We start from the raw sequence: 24,563 nt of genomic DNA, 5'->3' as shown, positions 1-24,563 counted from the left end.
CTCATAACAGCAACCCTGGCACTTCCTGGCAGCAACGCACGATATGACAGTTTCTGACAGTTGAGTGCGACCTGCATGGCAAAGGGTCGGAGTTAAGAGCTTGCCAAGCGTGGGCGCCTTGCGTTGGAGGGCTTGTCTGAGGTAGTACGGAAGTGAAATTGCGCGCAGACATGTTGTGCAGATAACGCAGAGCATGTGAGCAGGCTGGTTGTCGATTCATCGTGGGTTAAGCAAGGACCCCCGAGTGCGAAAATTTCGATATGATTGATCGACGTCGTCACCAATTTCCGTCTAAACCTTCTGTCCAGAACAATCTTTGAACATGGATCCGTGCTCAAAATAGATGTTTGAGCTGCTTCAGGGATACATTTGAACAAAAAAAGAGAACTTGATAAACTAGTTAATGGGTGGCATCACACGATAGGCGCGCGCACATAGATAATAGTAGAGCTCACACGACTTTACGCACTAAGTCCACTAGTAGCCCACCGACGAGACCTAAAGCTGTACCTTGTACTATGAGTGGACTTGGCCGTTGGCTATGAAATGAAATTCACGTGCAAACAATGCCATCCGGAATGATTTAAAGACCGAAGAATGGATCATATCCACAGTACGTACTAGTTTGCTTCAAGTAGTCTGCTACAACAAACGTTTCAATCAACCCCAACACTCGTCGATGCCATGTCTGCTGCTTTTCGAATCTCTCCAGCCCTATGGGACAAAATTCACCACTTTGCAAGCTTTCCTCAGACCGGCGGTATGTCATCTGATATCAACCCATTGCCCTAGATCTCTAATTCTTGTAATCTACAGTCTCGCTGCAGCAGATGGTACTCTTCGGTCAACATCCAAGTCAGGGAACTCTCCTCAAGGCCAGCCAGTTCCTCGCAGGTAACTTAACCCTTCTCTAGGCCTTAAACTCATTCTGACATCATCGTATTCACCCCCTCAGAAGAGCTCCCCGTCCGCCTCGCGCATCGTGTCAAGGAGCTCGATGAGCTTCCCCACAATCTCAGTGACATGCCTTCCATACGAAAGGTCAAGAACTGGTATGCCCAGTCCTTCGAGGTCCGCCGTAGCCAATCTTCTATCTTCTCCACTTCTCACCGGATCTTATGCAGGAACTCATCAACTTTCCTCCCGTCCAACTCCCACAACACCTTCGCCAACAGCTTTCCTCCACAGGCCAGGATATCTTCTTACCCGACAGCACCCCAAACCCAAGTCTTGCCGCCTTGCAGGACCACGATCACCCTCTCTTCAACTTATCCCGTCTCAAAGGCAATGCCAACGGCATCGGTAACGTCAAGCTCAGGGTCCCTTTGGAACGCAGGTCTGTCCTCCCTTAATTTCCCACAATCCACGCATTCCATGCTCACTTAGCACAAGATATTACGCAAAGTCATCATCCATCGACTGGCCACCCTCCGTCCTTGACTACAATGCTCGTTTCACCCGCATGCTCGAGGCCATCAAACGCAGGCACGACCCTACAGTCACAACAGTCGCACAGGGCGTCCTAGAATGGAAGCGCAGTCAGAACGCAAAGAACATTGGCCTTGATATACAGGCTTGGCTTGATAGATTCTACATGAGCCGCATTGGTATCCGCTTTTTGATCGGCCAACGTAAGCTGTTCTTAGTTCTTTTTGTTGTCATCATCTGATCCCCGTTGCTTTCTCTTAGACGTCGCACTAAACACGCAACAGCCACACAAAGACTATGTAGGCATCATCTGCACTAAAGCTGTACGTTGCCGTTCTCTGTCTTTCCCCATTCACTAACACCCTTTTTTCGCCGCAGAATGTACATGATATCGTACAGGAAGCTATCGAAAATGCCCGCTTCGTCTGCGAGGAACACTACGCCATGTTCAAAGGCCCCCCTGTTCAACTTATCTGCCCTCCAAACCTTATCTTCCCCTATGTCCCAGGCCATCTTTCCCACATCTGTTTCGAACTCCTCAAAAACTCCCTCCGTGCTGTCGTCGACCGCTTTGGCCACGATGCACAAGACGACAAACCATACCCGCCCATCAAAGTTATCGTTGTCGAGGGCAAGGAGGATATCACCATCAAAATCACCGATGAGGGCGGGGGGATTCCGCGTAGCGCCATTCCCCTTATTTGGACATACATGTATACGACTATGACGGGACAGAGCATTGATCAAGACTTTCAAGCTACCGATTTTCAAGCTCCGATGGCAGGATTCGGATATGGACTGCCATTGTCGAGACTGGTAAGTGACGTGCGCGTTGGTCGGGGTTTGCGCTGATGTGTATCGTTGACAGTATGCGAGGTATTTTGGAGGTGATTTGAGATTGATATCTATGGAAGGATATGGCACGGATGTGTACATTCATCTCAATAGGCTTTCGAGCAGCCGGGAGCCTCTTCCGTGATCCGCGAGCGTCTGCCTGGTTGATATTATTTGCGGTAGAAGGGCTTTGTATACAATACAATGAGGGACCTGCTAGTAGATCCACTCGATAAGTACTAAATGTAGTTTACGGTATACTGGCTCAGACTGACGACAGTTTCACGACAAGCATTATGATGCTGCATTTAATGCAATGTATATATTTTCATAGGTAGCATAGCACAAGCATAGCAGAATCAAAGGTTGAAATATAAACAAGGATTCCTTCAGCTGACATGGGGAGGGACAGACCTGGACCGCGTACAGATGTCTACGTGTTGCATGCGTGTAGCACTGATAGCAAGGTGCGATGCGAGAAAAGAGAACTAAGCAGAGGCTAAACTCTGTGGGAATAATCTAAGGACCTCAGGGTACTATCGACAAGGCAGAACTGGCGTGACTGTTCACATGCGTCCATACACATCACGAGCCTCTCTTCGTCCGCGTCGAGATTAAAAGCAACACTAACAGTACGTACTGCTTGTAGCTTTGAAGACGCGGCGGGCCCGAATAGGGGTTCCACAGATGCAATTTGGAGACGGGCCGCTGATATCAAACCCACGTTGACATTTGAACTTTTGACGAGCACTTGAAGGTGCTTAATAGAAGGATCTGCCAACTAATTGAATAAAAATGCAGGGATAGATTGCGTGACGACGTCCGTCAGCTAAAGGGTTCTCGACATACTTACCTTGATCCGTTTGCGCTCGAAATTATCTGACATCACTAACACAGTCATCATAAAGCTTGAAGGACAATACACTGGGTTGACGTTCTACGCCGTGCCAACCACCAGGTCTATGCCGCTTATATGTTAAGCAGGAACGTCTCCAAGCTGATCGTATTACGCACCTCGGATACATCAAACATGTAGTCCACTTTGCCGGTCAACACAGCGCCTCCTTGTTCCAGTATATTGTTATTGTTGCAACAATCTGTCCTGAACCAGGTAGTTCAACGTGAACAAGGACATTCAAATTGTTCCAATCGGATCCCGGGGTCAGATCCCGGACCTCCGCCCCTGTTCGGGTTCGAGTCGCCAAAGTCACCACGTCGTGACCGTCGGTAACCGATAACCGACCACCACAGACCGATCTTTTGCGGAACTTGCCTCAGTACGTGGAAGAAAGCCTGATGTAAAGTGAAGTTGATACTAGTCAGACGCGAACAAGAGCCCGACCTTCAACGTTCAACCTGTCGACTTGTTTAGTTATGGAGAAGCGAAAAGAACGTGCCATGAGCGAAAGAGTGATCACGAGGTCTGCAACCTGCGATAAAGCTGACTTGCTGGTAAATCATTCTGAAAGATTCATCATTGATATTGCTATAATTAAGTATTCTTCAAGTTGGTAATACATGCCAATGCCATAGTTATATGTTGAACTGACGGGCAGGATGTAAGCAATCATCATAAATACTGTCCACGATAATGGTTAATAAGGGGTGTGACAGTCTTGACTACTTACATATGCAGTCTTTAGTGAACGCACTGGCAGGATCCTGAAATCTTTTTATAAGTTTTTTTCGCACAAGCATCCGGGTGAACAATGAACATACTACTAGAACAGTCGTATACGTTGTAGGCCGCACATCTCGCGCATCCATTTCGAACCGAGCAAAATACCTCCGTGTCGTCGTCGAGAGGCAAGGAAGATATCCCCATCAAATTCACCGACGAGGGCGGGGGAATCTTGCATAGCACCATTCCCCTCATTTGGACTTACATGTAATGTACACGACCATGGCGGGGAAGAGCCTAGCAGAGCATCGATCAGGATTTCCAAGCTAGTGATTTTCAGGCTCCGATGTGTTGGGTACATGGGCTGCTGTTGCCGAGATCGGTGAGTAGCGTGCGCGTTTGTCGGGGCCGTGCACTGATCGGTGTGTGACAGTATACCAAGTATTCGGGGAGCGGTTTGTGGCTGGTATCTTTGGAAGCGTTAGTATGGAACGGATGTATAAATCCATTCCTATACAGTAGAAAGTACTGCAGATCGTGCTCCTGGAGTTAAGCACATTAGAGGAATCGATGTACACCATATGGGAAGGACTTAATTCCACTCGATTCTGACTGTAACTGACTAGCTCGTTCTCGGGACCAGAGTCCAGACCTTATGACACTGTATATTAGTGCAATGTACACGGTACCATAGCCAAATCGAAATGCAAAGAGAAGAATAGGACCATGAAGAAAGTACTCATATACAAGGACAGCGTCAACGCGGAGTTTGTCGAACAACGTACAGATGTTTACATGTTGCATGCGTGTATAGCGATGTTGGGGTGTGGCGATAGCGTGTGCGATGCGAGAACAGGATTAGAAGAGAGCCAAGCAGGGGGTATTGACAGTATCCGTGTGGGAATCAAGAGAGAAAACTAACAAAATCAGTATCACCCAGGCCCGTCCTCAGAGTGCCATGTACGCTTGAGGGATGTCGAAGTGGGTAAGCGGATTGCAGGATTCATGTGCGCCAATGACGACGACAATGCAGAGCTCGTGTGGCTACCCATGAGCGTCGACCAGTCGGCACTATCATGTGGGTGGACCAACGTGGAATGTTGGTGTTGGTGTTGTTCTTGGTGTCGTTGGTGCTGCTGTTCCTGGTGGTATTCCGGCCCACGCACCTCCAACGCATCAACTTCCTCACACAACCTCTGATTCGCAAACCGCAACTGCTGCAGCTCATACTGCCAACTACTCCCCCGCGTGGTATCTAGCTCATCAAATACATCATCAGCCTCGGCGTGAATCAGCGTATCGGAGCTACTCGAGTTGCTGAGCACCGTGATTTGTATGACGAGTGGTTGGGCGAGTGATGTGGAGGGTGTTGGGGAGGGCGTCGAGCTTAGGGTTGGGGAGGGTGGACGGTAGATTACGAGCCGCACGAGCATTGTGGTACGATCTTTACGCAGCATCGTGCATACCATTGCAGACGACTCGCCCTCCGCATGTCCACGTACCTGCGCCTCATCTCCATTGGCGCGCTGAATCGCCGCCTCCACATGGCCTCGATCCCCACCAATGACCATCGCACCCAAAGACATGCCGATAACCTCACCAACACTCCATCCAAGCATATCGCGCACACTGGCGCTGGTGACAAGTACAGTCCCGTTTGCGCTCACCATGCCCCACACCTCCTGTTTGCCAAGCCCGCCAGTATGGGCGATCGAGCGCCAGCTGAGCGAGGGCATCCATTTGCTACGGCCGGAGAGGATGATGGCTTTGCGACCTTTGCCAGGTTCAACGTGGAGGCGACCCCGGCATTCAATCCAAGTGTATTCAGAGGATTTGGCACGGGCGCGGAAGAGGAGGTCAACTGTTTTGGGTTGGTTGGCTGGATTTGGCGAGCTAGATGGTATGGGGGAGGCGGATTCGGCTGATGGAGTGTTGGGCGTGATAGAGGACTCTTTGAGCTCGCGCATGAGTGGGACGAGGTCCGCAGGGTGGCAGTAGTCAGATATACTCTTTCCGACGAGTTCCTCGGGTTCGTATCCCAGGACGAGGCGCACGCTCGGGGCGACGTAGAGAAAGGCGCCTTTGAGGCTGAGAACGATGATAAAGTCAGGGGATTTTTCGAGGAGGAGCATATGCAGGAGCTGGTTGCCGTCATGAGTGTCAGGCTTATCAGGAGTGGCTGAAGATGGGGGGATATTGACGCTCGTGGAGAGGGGGACAGAAGAGGTGAATTTGGCGTCTGTGATCAGACTACGCAAGTCTTTGCTTAGCACGCTGTTGGACGGCAATATAAGTCGACCTCTCGACGGGGGCCCGAGCGAGGATGGCACCGGTGCGCCTGCGCCCACGGTGTAATTGACGATGTAACTCCCATCGCGCAGTTTCTGCAAAATCGCATTGGGTTGTTCTGTGAGATCGACCTGGAAGCCAACGTGATAGACAACCTTGTCCGCTTCTTCTGGACGGTTTGATATGCCGCCCCTGAGGGGGATCACGGTGACGAGATTGATGAAGGCCTGTCCGCCTTTACGGTAGTTAGTGATGAGGGTTTGGCACTCCTTGTCCGCGGAGAGAGATTTTTTCAAATGCGCTACAGCATCTGGTCGGACAAAGCCACGCTCCTCACCCTTTTGTACGTTTCCATCGGGAGACTGCAGGAAGCGACAATTGCGACCGAGAACCTCATGTTCAGCGTAGCCTGTCAGGCGATAGAAACTGGGGGAGGCGTAGATGATGGGACAGTCATGGCGACGAACATCGACGACAGTAAAGGAGCAAGAACTGTCGACGGGGCCGAGGACGATGACTGGGTGGGGACGGGTGACTACGCGTGAAAGAAGGGAGAGAAGGTCGAAACCAGAAGAGGAGTAAACAGGAAGGCCTATGGGAGATGGTGTAGATAATATAGTTGCAGTATTGAGTTTGAGGATATCTGCGGCTGTGAAGGAGGGATTCGAGGTAGCTTGTGTTGGAGGAGATGGGGGTGGGTGAGAATAGTCGACCTGGGGATACTGTATAGAATGAGGTACGTTCGAATAGGCATCATAGCAATTGCTCGATTGCACATTGCTAGCACCAGATGCTGCCTCCACGCTCGCTTGGTGTCTCGACTGCGAAGAATGAAAACTATACGAAAAGAGTATTAGAGAATATCACAGGGATTATTTTGTACTCACGGCGCAAAGCCATTGTTTGTAAACCAGGATGAAGCAAACGAACCTGGGCTGTCAAGGAGACCAGCTGGTAGAACCTCCGCACCACCACCTGGGGCTAATATTGGAGGTCCATTGTACATGAACTGAGGTATCTGAAACTGAAGCCCATTAGAGTAAGCATTACCGTCATCGACATTGTAACGACTATCGTTGTAATCGCCGTAGTGATTAGAGTACTGCCCACTCCGCTGCGGCTCGTTATGTGTTAAATATCGCTCAAAGGGCATGGTGGGCGGTCTTGAACAAGATCATCCAAGAGGAGCAGAACTTAAAAGTAGATTTTGGGGGTTGGTACTTAGAAGAAGCGTTAACGAAGTATCCACCTTTGGAGCTGTGTGCTTGTAATACTTCACGTTAGCCTAACGTTATGCATCCGGCTGGCCGCCGTCGCGTGATTAACGGTCTGCTTTTTACCTACTGCAAACATTAAGTTTACCTCACTAACACTCCGTGTAATCCACGTTTATGTAAACTCCACTCATTTCATATTACAAATCGCACGATAGTACCTGTTCCTACAATGCAGTACAACAACAAACACCCTCCAGTTTGTGTCACATAACGAATCCTCGCATATGCATGTAGGTTTTGAATATTTGCCCTCGTTCCCCTAACCATCACCCACATTGGATGATGTAGTGAATAAAAGGGCAGTCTGAAAGTCAAGTACTTTGTCAGTCAACCGCGCCATGTCCTCGGTGTGTGAGTGAATGATATCACCACATATCTAAGCTTCAAGTCGTGCTTCGACGGCCCCAGCTGACTAGAATGGGCCCCATCCCTAAACGTCATATGCATCAATTTAAGATAACCGCATACAATGATACGCACTTCAAAATTTTTATCTCCTCCTGAGGCCTGAAGGTTCAAGTAGTCATCACACGCCCCACATTTGTAAAGCCTCACTTCTTCGACACAATAATCTTTTGCTAGCCTGGGAACTTGTACCGTGCACGGCGGAGAGCTTCCTGTGTGACCACAGCATTCAGTTCCTTGTAACAGATAGGGAGGATTATCTCTCCGATGTTTACCCGCGCGACAGTATCGTAAAGCTTCCCCCAGCACCGCGTATACCAGCATGAAGCCTGGTTGGAACACGTAAAACATTCACACCCGAGTCGTGAACCTATCAGCATCCGCGTAACTCAACATCTTGTTGATGAAGATGATGATGTGAAATGGGTAGACTCGGACACACATGTAGAATGAGTCCTTGCCTGATGTCTTGGTCACGGACTTGTTGGCGCAGATGCGAGCTACTTCAGGCGCCTGGGAACTCAGCTCCTCATACTCATCGAAGACGAGATGAGAGAAAAAAAAAGGGAACCCATCCAGAGGCACGCTTCCGGCCGAGGTCGAAAATTCTGATCTATGGGGACGAGTGAAGACAGTCAGCGACGAGGCGTTGTGAACGGACCTTGACACCGTGGATTGGGCCGCGATTTGGGTAAGGTTTGTTCTTATAGTAGCGGTAGCAGCAGAGGGCGGGACGACCGATGGTCTTGCAGAGTCACATCCAAGATAATGGGATTACATCCATCCCAACCAATTGCAATCCAACACTCATTTGAGGTAAACGACCCCCAGCGTCTAAGTGTCATCCGACAACCGGAAAAGCGACACACATATGTTGCATGGAAGTAGGGTACAATGTTACATGGAAGTGATGAAGCCCTTTTCATCTGAAGTTGCAGTGGGAAATCGGATAACCAAGAGATGACAAACTTGACTCGGCGAGCGCCGGAGACCTCTGTGGACCGTCGTAATTGCCGTCTCAATAGTGTTGCGCTCGCTCCAAGTCAAGATTAAATCATAAACAGTATGATGAAGGTCCCGAGAGTACGTCAGACAGTCAGTATGCTCTGGGCCTGCCAATATCGTACACACGATTTGGACAAGGATTTCCGAATCACTTCTAAGACCATCTTTTGTCATAACTGCGACCGACTGCGACACGACTAATGTTACAAACGAAAAATGAGAAGGTAAACAAATTCAGTATTTCATGATGATCAAGAGAGGTTGATGGAGTGTCGCCTTCAATACTAGAACTGTACTCGAGTCTCGAACTTCTTGATTGAATCTTGAATTGCTTTCTGTTTCTCTCCCTCACACATCTCATGGTATCGTGTCGATCCCTGCCACCCTGCCCATGCCGGCTCGTTCAATGTGCCCCATCATTCGTCTTTGAACGGGTGTTCTGGTGCGCCACGAATGGATAAGCACCGCCACAAGACTAGGATGAACTGGTCCTGTGAAATGCACCACTCCAGGATCCTTCATGTCTCCCAATGCTAGGATATCTCTATCAGCTGAGCTAATCCCTGCGTAGGTTCCGAGTCCCTGTGCATTCCAGCTCAGGTTCACTTCGGTCCAATCGCCAAGGTCGCAATAGCGAGCGTCTTTCATCTCACGCACCCGAGCCGCAAGCTCAGACAGATGCATTCTTGCCTTTGCCAGGTCAATCAGGAGCACGCCTGCGTTGAAGTAGCGCCTTCGTGAGACCCCACCATGGCCCATTGGGAATTCAACGTCCATGCTGCACCAATCGAGGAGCCCTCCAAATCGGTATTCCATAACTCTTCCAGGCTCCTGCACACCAGCATATTTGCGTCCAGGTATAAAGCCCGCTCCACTGGCAGTATCTTCATCATATCAACTTTCGTTCAGGCTATGCCCAGTTCTGTAGCAGCAGTGTAGCTAGACTCCTAGTTGGAAGATCCAGGAATACTAGGGTAGCATCGTGTCGTTTGGGAAGCGACGACTTGATCTTTTCTTTGTCTTCGGCACAAATAAAAACACAGTCTACGATGTAAATTGTCATACGTCCCGTGGTCTTCTCGATGGCGCTGCGAATCGTGACAGCTGCTGCCATCGCATATGAGGTGTCGATGGCGAGGACCAAATAGATCCCTAAGCCTAGAGCGTTTGGGAAGTGTTGCTTAGCACTCTGCTCCACGAGGAATCCGATTCGCATTTCACTGGTCCTCCTCAAAATCATCTGGTATTGCTCTGCAGTTTTGGACAGATGCTCGTACTCCCCTGCATGAAGTGCAAGGAATGCATCGATTCCGCGGCAGGATAATGTACACTTTCGATGAACTGCTCGGGCCAATTACAGTCATCGAAAATGAATATGCATCCCTTGCGCGCAAGGCGCCATGCAAGTTCTGCATCTAGGAGCGTATCATCTGCGCGGTGCGATCTGTCCACATACACCCAGTCAAATCCAGCGCTTGTGTCCCGCGCTATCTCCTCTTCCAGCAGCGCATATAGTGCGGGGACGCTGTACTGTGGGAGTATGCGAAATGAGCGACCTGTCGGTGGAAGATTCTGCGAGAGCTTGCGGTGGCGCTCACGTCCCGCAGGAGTATGCATAAGGTCGAAATGGTCGATGCAGACTATCTCACTGCCTTGAGCACAGAGCGGCGTGGAGAGCAGAAAACTGCGAAGCGCCCTTCCCAGAACCCGATCTCTAAGATACGTGGCTTAGGCGAAGTGTCGATTGGGAAGAGGCTTTTCCAGGATGGAATATTATGGGTAAACCAATCTTGTGTTGGCGTAAACTCGTACTCATTTGTAGATGCCGACATGTTTGGCTGCAGTTGATAGTCAATGTGAGTATCTCAATATGTGCGCGAGGAGTGAAGCTGACCTATGGGCACAGGTGTTATCAACTGGTTTCTGGTGCTGTTTCTTCAAGCCTTTCAAGATTGGTGATTTATACCTGTCTATGTGTAGCAGGAGTCCATCAGGTCGTCGTATCGATTTTTTTTTTTCAATTGATCCCTTATTTTTGGCAAAATCTCATTACCTCTAGGTGCCAGATCTCTGTGGTCCCTGATTTGAACTTAAGGCGATGGTGGTCATCAGGAAAACCCTCCCAGGGCAAAATTACATAAATTTGCTAAAGTTTACATAACATTGTGAATTCACATAATTACATTAAGAATGATAATGTTAGATAATGTCAGATGGATTATTTGAACAAGAACAAATTATTGGGTGACTATCCATAGGCAAAATAATGCGGAATAGATTATAACAGGACTTTGAAAGATATCTGCAAAATTTAATATGTACAGAAAACACAACCGTAACGCATCTGGATTAAAATAATTTGGTCAAAACTAGATGTTCGTAGTTAGTAGAACGACCCTGTGGTGGTCGCAGGAATACATTAGTATACACAGGAAAACAAGTCTTTAATGTAAAAAAACAGTTGCGGTAGCTTGGGGAACGAGTTGTTTTTGCAAGTCTAGACTTATAGGGAGAGAATGGTGTCGGCACTGCTCACCTCGTACCCTGGCCAGTCGCAGTGGTACGTGTTGGCGTCGTCTGCTGATAGCAATCTTAAAATTTCAGCTGAAAACTTCGCCAGGGAGCTCAGGGATGGGACTGCATATATTGGAAAATGTTTGGACCAGGTGGTGACCTTCGCTATGCTGAACATGTGTCAGGCAGACCTCAAGTCTTGGATTAGTCAGCAGATAACTTAGGCGTAGTGGCCCAAAACGGATTTAATCCGTTGTTTATAATCCAGATTAATCTGTAAGGGGGGGGGGCCCCCCCTTCTAGATTTAGAGTTTGTAAGAGCCTCAAAATAATATGTTTTGAACATCTGACGCAAATGAACAGCGGCATTGCGGCACGACTTCCTTATATGGTCTTTTTTATTCTATCTTATTTTATTCCGCATTATTTCAGCCTACGGATAGTCACCCATTAGCGAGAATTATCTGAATTTTGAAAAAGTATGTCTATCTACAATCTATCTATCTATGTATCACTAGCCACTGTGTCACCACCACGCAGTAACCTTGAGAGTTTATCAAGTCCGCTATTTCACACAGGAGCAGACAGGAACAGTGTAAGTAAACCATTCAAATGATATGCAGGAAAAGCTGAGACCAGAACGTTGAAATTTCGTTGAAGTTCGTCATTTGCACATATTTGTTTCGTTCACGTGACTGTTTGGTTGATATTGAAATCGAACCATTTACATGTATTTGTTTGACTCACATGACTTTGGTTTGAAAACCTTTGAACTTTTGAACTTCCGACATCGATCCCTCATTATGATTCCTCAATGTTGTCAGCCTCAACCATCAAGCTGATAGGTACAGTCTTAGATATAAAAAAAAGTTTTGTTTAACAGCTCATAGTCGTCCTTTCATGCTTGTCATTGCCCACTGTTTGCAGACCTGAGTGTGCCGATTCTGCTTCGAGGTTAAGCCATGCTGATCGAAGTTGTCAGGGCCTGTCGTTCATGCTCACTGTTTGCAATTCGTGAGTCTGTCTATCCTCATTCGAGCAACAGCCACACTGATCCAAGGCGTTGCCCGCCGTTCGCAGGCAGTGAGTGTGCCGATCCTCATTCGAGCAACAGCCACACTAATCCAAGGTGTTGCCCCTTCGCAGGATGTAGGTTTGTTGATCCTTGTTCGAGCAAGGGTCATGCTGATCCAAATTGTTGCCCGCCATTCGCAGGAAGTGAGTGTGTTGGTCCTCATTCGAGCAAGGGCTACTGATCCAAGTCGTTCCCACCGTTCACAGGATGTAAGTCTGTTGATCCTCGTTCGATACCCAGGATATTCTAATTGACCTTAAACCAGGCTGAACTCCTCATATTGTTGATATCTAACCAGCTCTTTCATAGCTCAAGGGCCATTGGTGTGAAATTCGCGTCACGCTTTGTTGAAATCTCCAAGAACAAGTTGAAGTGTCCTGAAATTCTGTTGGCTTGCAGTAAGTTGAAATGGAATGGCGCTACTGAGGATCACATCGAGCTGAACACCTTCGAACTGCTTGACCTTGAGGGTATGGAGGAAGACTAGTGACGGGAATCTGCTCTTTTGGTGTACCTATGCGATTCAAAGATTGTCGAGACTCCGAGTCATGGTGTTGATTGATACATATCTTTATTCCAGTCATTACTAGCTATTACATACCTTTTTCTAATCAAAAACTAATTTGTTCGTATAATGCTGTCTGATGGCGGGGAAATTGGTGAACACTGTTTGCCGAAATTTGAATGGATGGTCTCTCAAATGCTCGACAAATTAGTCAAATAACTAATAATTAGAAACATTTCTGTCAAAGTTTCTTGGGGTAACATAATCTATGCGATCCTTGAAATCAGTCGCTTTTTGAGTAATTTGTCAATAATTGTCGATAATCACTGATATTTAGCCCAGGAGGGTTTTGCTGATGGTGCTTATCAGGCTCACTGGAATTTTCTATCAGCACTGCTGCATCCCAACCAGTATAAACAGGTATAAATATATTCACATATATAGGGGATCGTCGATCCCACTAATATATAAACCATGGGAAGCCCTCCTATGTCCCATCTGTCTTTTGCAGTCTTTTACCCACCATATCATTAGACGTGCTTGCTTGCACTTTGTGTTGATCATCTTGTGATACATTTTCAATAGAAAAAGTGCAACACAAGTTCCTCTGTGTTGATCAAAGCAGCTCAGACTGGGTTATACACCATTGCTCGAGCTCGTGGGTATGTTTCTGAACCATAGCATATACAGCAATGAACTCAAATATTGCAGTCAAAGAAACAATGGCAAACATCAGTGGCCTACGTTGGTTTCTCATCACTGGCGGGAATGGCTTTATTGTACGAGCCTTTTGTTATTTACATGGAACAATGTTAAATTTGATGTCCACTGGGGGTCATATGCATATGTCGCAAAGGCATTATTTGAGAGGGGCCACTATGTTCATATCGCAGATATCAAGCGGACCTCTTACTTCAATAAGCGCATCCCACACGAGGTTCTCGTTGGAAACCTCTGCGATTTGTCATTTTTTGAAAGTGTTGTTCGAAGCATGGACACAGTCATGCATTTTGGGTGACATGGGTGCAATCCACGAAGCAAATGATTTCATGATTTACAATAGGGTGCGGTGAAAAATTATCCAGCCAGTTATTAACTGGGTTATTAACCCAGGAGATGGCAGCTAATTGTTAACTGACATTTTTTAACACATATTGACAGTCAGCACATGATTTTTTCATCCAAGCTATAATTAATATTAACTGGTTGAAAACAGGTGTTATTAACTATTGATATCGCTAAGCCAGACATGTGAGGCAAGCTGTGACAGCTTGGAAACAGAAGCCATGTCACGAAAGCCAAGCACATTGCCTTCCAAGGGGAGCTTTGCCAGTAAAAGGTGAAAATTGGCTGCTGCAGAACTCGGAATAAGGCCATCATGAACTGTTTTGGATGGAACTGAGGTGTCGAGAACTGAACCACTCATAGCCATCAAATCTGTAAGGAGGTCTGTGATACAAGCAAAAAGTTAGATCAGTAGAATTTTGATTGACATATCTATTATCCCAATCACTCTGTTGTCTGACACTCCAAAACATGTTCCTGGCATATTAGTATGATTCAGGTGCAACCCAATGGCTGGAATGACACAAATATGTCAGTATGAGATTCTACGAGCCTTTATCCACCCAACATGAAGCAAATAAAGATGAATTTGATATAATGGCATGCCTAGGATGCCATGGTAGGATATGGTACATTATTTACAATTCTTGACCGGTGTCCCTCCAGCATTGAATTATTTACAGTTAATAACCCAGTTAATAACTCAGTTAATTAACCGCTGTTAAAAATTATTGAATTTTTCACTGCACCCTAATTTGCAAGTGGCAATAACAATTCAACAATGACATTCAACCTCGTACATGCCGCTGTACACTGCGGTGTCCAACATTTCTTACATATATGCATCATCTGCCTGTGTTTATCCAACATCACTGCAGCACCATGGAATGAACCCCATATCACTCCTTGAGCATGACATGTGATCTTCTGGGGCCCCAAACTCACAAGGCCTCTACGGTCTTGAAAAGCTGAACTCCAAGTTGCTTCTGATGCAGTTTGTTGAGAAAATGCAGATACACATTGCTTGGTTTCATAATATTTTTGGCCCATATGGCACGTGGGTTGGCGGGCATGAAAAAGTGCCTGCTGCAGCAGCTGCACAGCTCAGAAAAGCGCTTGCTGCATACATGGATCCTACTACACAGCATGAAATTGAGTTCTGGGGAGATGCAAAGCAGCAGCGAAGCTTCCTCTACATCAACAATTGTGTCGAAGTGATTCTCCTTCTCCTTGAATCCGACTGCAGCGCACCAATCAACATTGGATCTGACTGTTCGGTGACCATTGATGATGAAAATTGCCGTGCAATCTGCAGGGACGTAGGAGATGTCCATTTCAGATACATGGATGATATTCGTCCTGTCGGCATCCATTCATGCAATTCAAACAATGAGTTCATCATGAAAACATTGTGCTGGACTCCAAAGATAACCCTCGAGGCCAGTATGATGAAGACTGTGAACTGGATCAGAGGGGAAATGGAGAAGATGCTTCATAGCACTGGTAAGACTGCCTGAACAGAGCTTCTGAGCAGTTTCAAAATGAGCAAGGTCATATATTTGAATCGGCCCACCATTATATTCGCTATCCTACTTCCCATCACGTCCTGTGGTCTCGAGGGACCATAGAAGAGCCATGAAACCTTCAAACCTTTGCAAAATCCCAACATTGAATTACTCTTATCAGAGGAGGGAATCACAGATGTTTCTATTGAGATCTGCAATGTACCCCGCAGTCATGTCTGTGCCATTTTGTGCCAGTGTGCACATCGGGCTTGGAAGGAAAAGGCGGATTATTTCATTCTAATGGGTGATGATGTTGTTCTCCTCGATGAAGGCTGGATGAGAGACATCCGTGAACAGTTCACGCTGATTACACAACATGGCGAACATGTCCCTCAAGGTATGGGATGTGTCGCCCTCACAGATGTGACTTTTCCTGGAATGCCCACATTCCCTGTTATCCACCGCACTCATATGAATGCCTTTGGCAACCAAGTCATACTCAATGTTTTTATTAATCAAGATGGGGACCCATTCCTCTTCCAGCTGTGACACAAATGGGGCTGCTCCAGAATGATACCATCAAGGCTTTGCAACGGCATTGGCGGAAGCCTACCTGCACGATATATTCAACGACATGCAGATGGATGGACATTCGGTCCATTGACTGAGGCAGCTTCAGCACTGGAAACATCTTGGTGACATCTTTCCCAGCCGCTACTCACAAAATGACCTTGGACATCATCATTCCAAGCTACTGGGTTCTGCTCCCTTTCCTCGATGCCATCCTTGCCCGCAAGGAGTCTCCAACTTGTGAAACTATGTTCATCATCATCGACAACCCACACTGCCTTAAAATCACTGAGCTAGAAGCAAAATATGCTCATCGCCCAGACATTTGCATCTGCATCAATGAAAGTAACCTTGGCGCCTCGGCGTCATGAAACAGAGGCATGAAGGAATCTGCCGCAGATTGGATTCTGTTCCTTGATGATGATGTCACACCTCAAGATGACATCCTGATTGAGGCTGAGAAAAGCCATTCGTGCAAATCCACAGGCTGCCAGTTTCATTGCTATTTCCTGGTTGCCAGCACTGTCTTCACCAATGCCGTTCATCTTGCTGGCGTGACTTACTTCTGGGACATCGCCGCGAAAATGCCAGAGAATGAGAGTGATATGCCATGAGGTGTCACAGCCAATCTCATCACCTGCCATATTCAGGATGGTGTGGAATTTGACTTGCAGTTCCTGAAAACAGGCAGAGGAGAAGACATTGATTTCTGTCGGAAGAAGCATGACTTCTCTGTTGCTCATGGGGGCAAAGGATTTTATCCTGCTCCTCATGTTATCGCAACTCACCCTTGGTGGAACGATGGTCAAAGACCATACTGGCATTTTTACATGTGGTCCAAAAGCGACAGGGGACTCATGAATCTACCCAAATCTGAAACAGTGCAGAGCTGTTCCTGATTAGCACAGCATCAGAATTCCTAAACATGTTCACATATTTCTTCACAAGGAGCTCTGTCGTGTTCATTGTTTCAATGGAATGGTGACCGTCATTGCAAACATAGCGCATGATATGTTCCGTCATTTCTGGAGAGATATGAATCACACAAAAGCTCTCAGGTCTTCACTCAGGGGGCTAGGATGGGCTATCACAGTCGCCAAAAGTGCACTGTCAGGATGGCGAGCGAGGGTGGGAGGTTGATCAGCCTGCTTTAGCGGGGAGAGGTTATGTCATCGGGCATAGGTTTGACTGGTTCACAGGTAGGGTGAGAGATGGTCTGATGAACGAGGAAATAATGAATGAACAGAGAATGGCACTGGTTGCTCTCATTTTTGGTGTGTTGTGTTTCAAGTTTTGCTACTAGTGATGGGTCCACCAGTTTGATTCGTGCTGGGCTTCTACTCATTTTTTCTCCTGAGTCCATGTGCCTGTTGTAATTGTTGTTGTACAATATGTATCATTCTAGGAGTACCCTTTTTGTGAGTGCGCATGTTTGTCATGATTGATGTACCATATGTATGCAGCACCTCTGTACAGTGTCAGAAATAAGTAGCTACAACTCCATAGACGATTTTCGGAAGGAACATGCCTAAAATACACTGTTTTTACCAATTTCAAGTTTTTTGCAAGGATGTTTCAAATTTTAACAAAAAAATTGAACTTATGTATCATAGATACATCAGTAAAATAACACGTTACTTAAGCTGCCTTAAATGGACTTGACTTCTACTTAAGTGTCTTTGTGTAAGTCAGTCCACTTGGCTGAAATTTCAACTTAAACATATTCAGAAACAAATTGTTGAGGTATATTAATATACATGTTTTATTATATTTTGCACTAAAAACATAAGATATACTGAGTGAATGATGTGACAGAGAATGAACAAGGTTTGAGCTAAGTTAGTTGAGCTGACCAAGATAGCTTAAGTAATGTGTTATTTTACTGATGTAGCCATCCTAACCTTCTTGACATTGGAGACATGCCTCAACCAAGTAAGAAAATAAGCCAGGCAAAAGAAAAAACTCGATGCTCGACAAGCTGCATTTGCTGTGAGGAAGTACAAGTCTCACCGACACATTGGTATGATGGCCGAAGTCCTTGCATGTGTTAGCAATGCTGCAGGGGCACAGAACAACCTCCCGTAGCTCCATAGTATCATTTCTGGTCACCGGGTATGCCTCCTGGGCCCCCAAACACTATTTTTCTCATGATGTTTCAAATTTTTGTGATGAAATTTTTGAATGCGAGTTTTTTTTAAATTCTGGCCAGCAAGGATTAAACTACACATAAAACTATGTAGATCTACACTATGTTCACTCGAATCACACTACTTCTCGTCTTGTAGTAGCAGTCGTGCGTTGGGGTTACCCGAGGCATTGAAAACCTGCTTTGCACACTGTAGTATCAGGTAGTGTTGTTGGCAGAATGCTGCCATTCTGCCAGTGACAATTGCCAAGGGGCAATTGCCGGCAGTAGGTCAAGGGTGGTTGGCAGAAGTCGGCAGAAATACGCTGAACTAGTATTTGTTCCTACTAAAAAACAATAAAAATATGACATGTGGCCTGGAAGCCCAAGGGCCATTCTGTCCAAAAAATTGTGTCCAACCACTTTGTTAGTAGCTACTGGGGAGAAAGTCAAAATTTGGTCAAAAACAACTCAAATCACTACTTTTTCACATGCAACTGCTGCTCGGCACAACAGCATCCATCTAATTGACTGAAAAATATGATCATCGGGCATGCTCGTGCAGTGTGGCTCACTACAAAAAATGCAATCAAGGCTGAATTCTATCAATTCTATCCCCAGATCTATTATGGCCCTTGGGCTTCCAGGCCACATGTCATATTTTTATTGTTTTTTAGTAGGAACAAATACTAGTTCAGCGTATTTCTGCCGACTTCTGCCAACCACCCTTGACCTACTGCCGGAAATTGCCCCTTGGCAATTGTCACTGGCAGAATGGCAGCATTCTGCCAACAACACTACCTGATACTACAGTGTGCAAAGCAGGTTTTCAATGCCTCGGGTAACCCCGACGCACGACTGCTGAAAAATATGATCATCGGGCATGCTCGTGCAGTGTGGCTCACTACAAAAAATGCAATCAAGGCTGAATTCTATCAATTCTATCCCCAGATCTATTGCTTCTGCAACTTCCAAGTCGACTCAAAGGTCGTTTGCATGGATTCCTCCCCTTGCAGCAGACTCTGATCACCAGGATTGACCAACTGTCAGAAAATGATGGGGCAGAAGGTATCCATGGTGCCAACTGGCTTTCATCAGTAAATCACTGGGCTCTGTCTAGATCTGTCCAGATCTGGACAGTGCGCCATGTGCACAGCTTGGTCCCTTCTAGCTAGTTCACTACAGTAGAGCTTTTTCTGTCAACCTCTGCACAGACCCTCACAAACCTGCCTAGTGAGGACCAAATAGGTCTTGAATATCATCATTTTTCTGTCTGTTTGTACAGATCTGTCCATGTTCATGCAGATATTCACAAACCACTCAGAAGTTCACTCGGCTCGGGTACAGTAGCTCATTTTTCTGTCTTGTCTTGTACAGATCTGTCCATGCTCGCGCAGATACTCACAAATGACTCAGAAGCTCACTCGACTCGGGTACAATAGTAGCAAACAAACGACGATAAATTCAATCAGCGCGAAACACGATACTAGCAGACAACGAGCAAAAAGGTAAAAGTATATGCGCAAGAATATGATGTGTGACGATTGACACTGCCAGGAGACGGGAGAACTCAATCGAGTTGGACGTGCAGGTGGCGATGTTTGGATGTGTCAATGCCGTCGAGTTTCGATGTTTCTGCCCTGAATAAATTCATCAGTATTGAACACTATGTAAAAGCCTCCTTACCATCCAATCTTGGCCCATTCACGGAGTTGCTGCACCAGCTTCGGACCGTGATATGGGTCTTTCATGACAGCATCAAGTAGCTCAAGCATCGAATGATAGATGGACTCGTACTCCTTCGAGGTAAATTTTGAATAAGACTTGCCATTGTCATTTTTCTTGAGGCCCTGGAAGACGCAATGAAACTGAAAGTAACGTGTCAGAATGTTGAAACATCAATATCCTGGACGTACTGCGGTGCAAACGAGAGCTAGGCATTTTAATGGAACCTCCTTCCGAAAAATGGCTGGTCGCCTATGAGCAATGCGATAAGACCCAGTATAGTAAAAAAGAATGATGGCCTGAAGAAGCGCAGGGTGAGCAAAGTTCTTGGTTTTCCCCAATTCGTCGACTCCATGGCGGAGAAATCTACCATCGGCCAGTAATTCTGTGGCAGCAACCTCAACCCAAGCTGCACGCTCTTGAGTGGGAATGTCAACTGGCGGAGAAAGACTGTATGCTGAAGGCGTAACTGGAGATGACAATTTTTTTGAGATCAGATCGCCAAGTTGCCAAGTCATCATACAGCTAAAAAACAAATAAGATATGAAGCGCACTACAAAATGGATATACGCACCAGTCTCGCCATGTCAGGCTTATGAGCGGGCCACACACCTGGTGGATACCCTGAGTCAGTAGAATATCTGGAGAGAAATAGTAGCTTACCAGCGTCAACTTGTTGGCTGTTTTTTAGCCATTGCACAAGAGAGGCTGAGAGAGACTCTGTGATTGAAACTGGCAGATCATGAACAAGGCTTGGGAAAGGGTTCTCCAATGCCTGCTGAGTATGACACTCTGCCTTCGCGTCCTCGAGAAAACTCTTCCAGCGTGGACCATACCAACCCAGCTGGGTGGCCTTTGGCCCTTCATCGTCGGATCCATCAACCACCTTCGATTTATGTTTCGATGTCCGCTTCCGTTTCCGTTTCGCCTTTGGGTTGGAGGTATCGACCTCAGCAACATGGAGAAGCTCCAGGAGAGCAGGATCAGGAAGTCGGGGGTGACCGTTTCTTTCGTGATGAAGCTTCAAAACGTCGTTCGGCTTGAACAACAGATTAGCATACTCCAAAAGAGTAGTAGACTTATACCTGGGGGGCACTCTTTTGATTCATCGCTGTACCATCATTGCTCGAATCCTCACTCAAATCATCAACAACTCCCAAAATGTTTTCAGCTGCTTCATCACCTTCATCACGAGAGTGCTGAAATTCGAAATCTGTTGGGAGAGCGGTGACTACCCGAGGTTGAGGTGGTGAGCATTCTCTCGGAAAACCTGTCGCTGTTCAGCTCAACCTGAACGTAAATAGGCAGCGACTTACCAGGGTGTGTACTATGATGCCCGTGAACTTCTCCCCAACCAATTTGCTCGTCCCCGCTACTTTCATCCAAGCCAGATGAATCATCTTTTGATGTGTCAGACTGTTCAGATTCTATACTTTGCGGTACAGGCAGCCGGAGGGCAGGATCTAAGTTCTGGTAAAAGTTCACATCCGGTAGCATCGCAGATGAATTGGTCCCGGAAAGTATAGGATCTTGGACGCTATGAGTAGTGACAGGAACCTGAGGTTGGGATATTTTAAGAGCAGTAACACGAGTTTGACTTAAAGAAGAATGGGAATCGGGCAGGGCGTGCGCCTTCTTGGCTGCGGCCACAAAGGAGTTGTTCAATGCTTGAAGATCTGGCTCTGTACCGGCAGGGACAATCGGTGGCGAAAATCCGTATCGTCCCCCAGCTTCCTGCTGCAAAAAAATTGGCTGATGGTTGAGTTCGAAGCTCGGAGCAGAAACGACAGTATCCTGCATATATGAATTAATACGTGATCGTTCACACAGTAGAAACTCACCTTGTTTTTCTTCGAGCGTGATTTCAGAGTCGTGGTGTCTGGTTCCACCGAAGGGCTATATGGCGGAGGGGGTTGTTTCTTCTATGTCTCTTTAGTATTGTTGAACACGAACAAAGAGAAAAGATACCTTGGAACGACTCCCGCGACCCTTGCGAGTTGGTTCAGGAGCGAGAGGGTTTGCAGGAGTGTTCGGATCAAGGGAGGTGGCACCCTTGGATTGGCTGATCCGCACTGGAGCATGCAAGATATCGCCCAGTTTCTCCAGTTGAGCTCCCCTACCTCCTGTCCCTGCGCCTGGGCGTCCTGATTGTCGAGGAGGCTGTGAATCAGCTCCTTGATTGAGAATTGATGCAGATGGTGCATTAGCCCGAGCACGCGCTCTCTTTGCTAGAGCTGTTTGCCCTTCAAGCGCCTTGAGATCAGAGTCCGTAGCTTTGCGCTTCGTTCTCTTTTTCTTAGGGCTTCCAGGCATGACTAGCGAAGGGGGAGAAGTGAGCCACTGGACCTATAACTTACTGATACTCACTTTTAAATATAATCCGCCATCGCAGCTTGAAAAGCGCTTGAAAATAACTATAAGTAAATACATCATTGGACAACTTGAAGCACACCAAATGTAATACAGCGCAGCCCGAGGGTCGCGAATGGGGTTGATGAGAAGCTAGCCGAGTCCAAGAGTCTCATATGAGGAGTCAGTCAGTCGATAGGCTGGGAGTAAACGTGTGTAGTGAGTGTATCAAGTTAGGGCCGGGCGTGAGATATTATGACTCATGAGAATATTTCAATGTCAAAACGGTATACATGGGAGGGGGTATTACTCTAGTATGGATGAAGGTGACGACGACTGTAGTAAATTATGTAGTTCTGTTACGTTTGGACTGGGGCATAACTTCCATTGTCCAGCCCATCCGACCAGGAATCTGGTTAGGACGTTCAGTAATTGATGGTTGGGATGGTTGGTCGAGATGATGATCAACCCGATCACCCTCCTCAAAGTCACTGGCCTGTCTCTTTTTCGGCAGCGCTGCAATAACCTTCCTTGCGAACAGAAGCTCGGGGGAAGGCTCGTCCTTCGGAAGCTTGGCAAGATGTGTATCCAACAGATCGAGGACCTCCTGGAAAGTTACTGCATTTGACTGTCCTTTGTTCCTGATCAGGTGGTACCATTCCATTGCGAGTGGGAGTAGTGTCTTGAAGTAGGGGTGGAATTGTTTCTGCAGTTTGTGCGCGTTTGGGTGAAAAAAAAACGAAGTCTTCACATCGCCGCCAACTTGTAACGTGCTGGCGGACCATAGATGCAGTAGCCATTCTTGACTCCTATCAGCTGAGAGATCACGTCTAACTCCAAGAAGACCCCTGAATTCAATGCAGATGCACACCAAGACGTAAAAAAGCGACTCCAAATTGTCATGGTAGTGATGTAGGATGAGGGGGGGCGGTTTTGTAAGGGAAGACGTGGCAACCTTCACCTTCCAGCTGCGAGCAGATGTTGCAGGGTCGCCAACAGCCTCTGAAAGCTGCCACAGAAGTGAACGTGACATGAAAGGCAATGTGCCCTAACATTCGCTGTGAGCATGAATTCTTGTAGAGAATAACTAGTACTGACCGTCCCACCGATAACATATTTTTGGCCAGCATGGATATGCACCGCGAATTCCCAATCAATCAGGAGTCCGTTGGTACCATTGCCATCATCCTCGATCATAGCATTATTGACACTACAATCACGGTGAAGAATTCCACGTTCCTCGACCGCTGTCTGTTGAACTGAGAAACATGTCATTAGAACACAGAGCGGATCAGACATAAACAAATACATACTTTTGACGATGTCCCGAAGAGCGCTCACCAGCTCTACTCTTGTCCGGAATGCATGCAAAGGTCGTGCGCGAGGTTTCAAAACCAAACGAACATGCGTACGAGAGGTGCCTCTGATACTTCCAAAAACCTTGTATCGATAGTTCATCGTTTCGTCAACCTCGTTGGGCGCGATCTCGACAAGCCAATACTCGACCAGTTCTGGCACGCCACGGACCCCTCGCATCTCCCCCAGCATTTTAACCTCGTTCAACGCAACATCTTTACCCCCAAGGACCCAATGATCCTTGATGATGTATTCTTTACCATTCCTCCTGGCTAAATAGCACACGGTACCGCGCCCAACGAGCCCCTGACTCGAGAATATGAGTTCGAGAATATCATATGCATGGTCGTTGACTATGATCCTGCCGATCGGGGTTGAAAAAGTGGCACGAAGGGGATCTTGGGGTATTTCTAACTGAGGGGGGTCTATGGGGAGGCTTTCCTCATCCGACATCTCCGTGTTTGAGTCTGTCCCCAAGGCAGACTCGGGTGTTGCAGTGCCTGCGATCGGACTTCCTGCCTGGGGACCTTGTGCGGATGGTCTGTTTGTAGAAGGGCGAGAAGTTGGATCTTCGAGTTGAGCAGGGCGAAGCGTCTTCGTAAATATACTGATGGAAGGATCATACCCAATACACTCAATACACTCAAGACTACCGAAGACGACACTGGATAAGATTTGCAGGTAACAATTTGGAGCATTGTCGATATGGATAGGAGGCGTCATGACACCACCTGCATGGTCGTACATGTGGACTCGCAGTTCGCGATATCCATTGGTAAGGGAGCAAAGTAAGACAAAACGCCTCCAAGGTTGGCGTCTCAGTAGAAGGTAAGCCTTGTTGTCGATTGTCTTTCCAATTGTGCCTGTGGGTATGTAAACTTGCGACGTCAACTCACAAACTGCTTTAATGGTATC

The 24,563-nt window shown here is 47.0% G+C and overlaps 8 protein-coding genes across 8 annotated transcripts; 2 read left to right on the top strand and 6 right to left on the bottom strand.

The window, feature by feature from the left end:
* Positions 1 to 620: 620 nt before the first annotated feature.
* F5891DRAFT_1043345 (mitochondrial branched-chain alpha-ketoacid dehydrogenase kinase-domain-containing protein) lies at positions 621 to 2,676 on the top strand. Its single transcript, XM_041362135.1, has 8 exons — positions 621 to 760; positions 817 to 894; positions 956 to 1,071; positions 1,125 to 1,336; positions 1,393 to 1,631; positions 1,690 to 1,751; positions 1,807 to 2,244; positions 2,297 to 2,676. The coding sequence occupies exons 1-8, from the start codon at positions 685 to 687 to the stop codon at positions 2,405 to 2,407; spliced, it is 1,332 nt and encodes a 443-aa protein (XP_041224016.1). The 5' UTR covers positions 621 to 684; the 3' UTR covers positions 2,408 to 2,676.
* Positions 2,677 to 4,815: 2,139 nt separating this feature from the next.
* On the bottom strand, positions 4,816 to 7,178 carry F5891DRAFT_955594 (uncharacterized protein; the record flags this gene model as incomplete). Its single annotated transcript, XM_041375341.1, has 2 exons — positions 4,816 to 7,009; positions 7,060 to 7,178. The coding sequence occupies 2 exons, from the start codon at positions 7,176 to 7,178 to the stop codon at positions 4,816 to 4,818; spliced, it is 2,313 nt and encodes a 770-aa protein (XP_041224015.1).
* Positions 7,179 to 8,027: 849 nt separating this feature from the next.
* Positions 8,028 to 8,856, bottom strand: F5891DRAFT_1164955 (ribosomal protein L10e/L16; the record flags this gene model as incomplete). Its single annotated transcript, XM_041365375.1, has 5 exons — positions 8,633 to 8,856; positions 8,516 to 8,599; positions 8,426 to 8,467; positions 8,212 to 8,388; positions 8,028 to 8,183 (listed from the first exon to the last, which is right to left on the bottom strand). The coding sequence occupies exons 1-5, from the start codon at positions 8,663 to 8,665 to the stop codon at positions 8,028 to 8,030; spliced, it is 492 nt and encodes a 163-aa protein (XP_041224014.1). The 5' UTR covers positions 8,666 to 8,856.
* Positions 8,857 to 9,143: 287 nt separating this feature from the next.
* F5891DRAFT_1237331 (glycosyltransferase family 8 protein) lies at positions 9,144 to 10,691 on the bottom strand (the record flags this gene model as incomplete). The annotated part of the gene is made up of 6 exons (XM_041369662.1): positions 9,144 to 9,257; positions 9,325 to 9,637; positions 9,679 to 9,743; positions 9,830 to 10,140; positions 10,191 to 10,543; positions 10,567 to 10,691. 6 exons carry the CDS (start codon positions 10,689 to 10,691, stop codon positions 9,144 to 9,146), a joined length of 1,281 nt encoding a protein of 426 aa, XP_041224013.1.
* Positions 10,692 to 15,007: 4,316 nt separating this feature from the next.
* On the top strand, positions 15,008 to 15,535 carry F5891DRAFT_981835 (uncharacterized protein; the record flags this gene model as incomplete). Its single annotated transcript, XM_041377164.1, has 1 exon — positions 15,008 to 15,535. One exon carries the CDS (start codon positions 15,008 to 15,010, stop codon positions 15,533 to 15,535), a length of 528 nt encoding a protein of 175 aa, XP_041224012.1.
* A 285-nt stretch (positions 15,536 to 15,820) lies between these two features.
* Positions 15,821 to 16,917, bottom strand: F5891DRAFT_981834 (uncharacterized protein; the record flags this gene model as incomplete). The annotated part of the gene is made up of 4 exons (XM_041377163.1): positions 15,821 to 16,066; positions 16,246 to 16,381; positions 16,526 to 16,770; positions 16,882 to 16,917. The coding sequence occupies 4 exons, from the start codon at positions 16,915 to 16,917 to the stop codon at positions 15,821 to 15,823; spliced, it is 663 nt and encodes a 220-aa protein (XP_041224011.1).
* Positions 16,918 to 19,657: 2,740 nt separating this feature from the next.
* F5891DRAFT_1279433 (uncharacterized protein) lies at positions 19,658 to 22,256 on the bottom strand (the record flags this gene model as incomplete). The annotated part of the gene is made up of 10 exons (XM_041370354.1): positions 19,658 to 19,858; positions 19,905 to 20,086; positions 20,135 to 20,361; positions 20,414 to 20,468; positions 20,518 to 20,555; positions 20,607 to 20,982; positions 21,029 to 21,213; positions 21,260 to 21,737; positions 21,785 to 21,865; positions 21,912 to 22,256. The coding sequence occupies 10 exons, from the start codon at positions 22,254 to 22,256 to the stop codon at positions 19,789 to 19,791; spliced, it is 2,037 nt and encodes a 678-aa protein (XP_041224010.1). The 3' UTR covers positions 19,658 to 19,788.
* A 1,350-nt stretch (positions 22,257 to 23,606) lies between these two features.
* Positions 23,607 to 24,407, bottom strand: F5891DRAFT_899785 (uncharacterized protein; the record flags this gene model as incomplete). Its single annotated transcript, XM_041373439.1, has 2 exons — positions 23,607 to 24,046; positions 24,257 to 24,407. Coding segments are annotated over 2 exons (591 nt in total), but the record flags the coding sequence as incomplete, so codon positions are not given.
* Between the last annotated feature and the right edge of the window lie 156 nt (positions 24,408 to 24,563).

Source organism: Suillus fuscotomentosus (assembly GCF_016647785.1).
Source record: "Suillus fuscotomentosus strain FC203 chromosome Unknown F5891scaffold_39, whole genome shotgun sequence".
Classification (NCBI taxonomy): domain Eukaryota; kingdom Fungi; phylum Basidiomycota; class Agaricomycetes; order Boletales; family Suillaceae; genus Suillus; species Suillus fuscotomentosus.
Note: the sequence above shows the minus strand (reverse complement) of the source record. Positions and strands in the feature narration are given on the sequence as shown.

Coding starts and splice junctions, on each gene's coding strand:
- F5891DRAFT_1043345 (XM_041362135.1), top strand. CDS start 685: ATGTCTGCTGCTTTTCGAATCTCTCCAGCCCTATGGGACAAAATTCAC. Junction 1,072..1,124: donor GGTATGCCCAGTCCTTCGAG/GTCCGCCGTAGC, acceptor GATCTTATGCAG/GAACTCATCAACTTTCCTCC. Junction 1,632..1,689: donor CCGCTTTTTGATCGGCCAAC/GTAAGCTGTTCT, acceptor GCTTTCTCTTAG/ACGTCGCACTAAACACGCAA.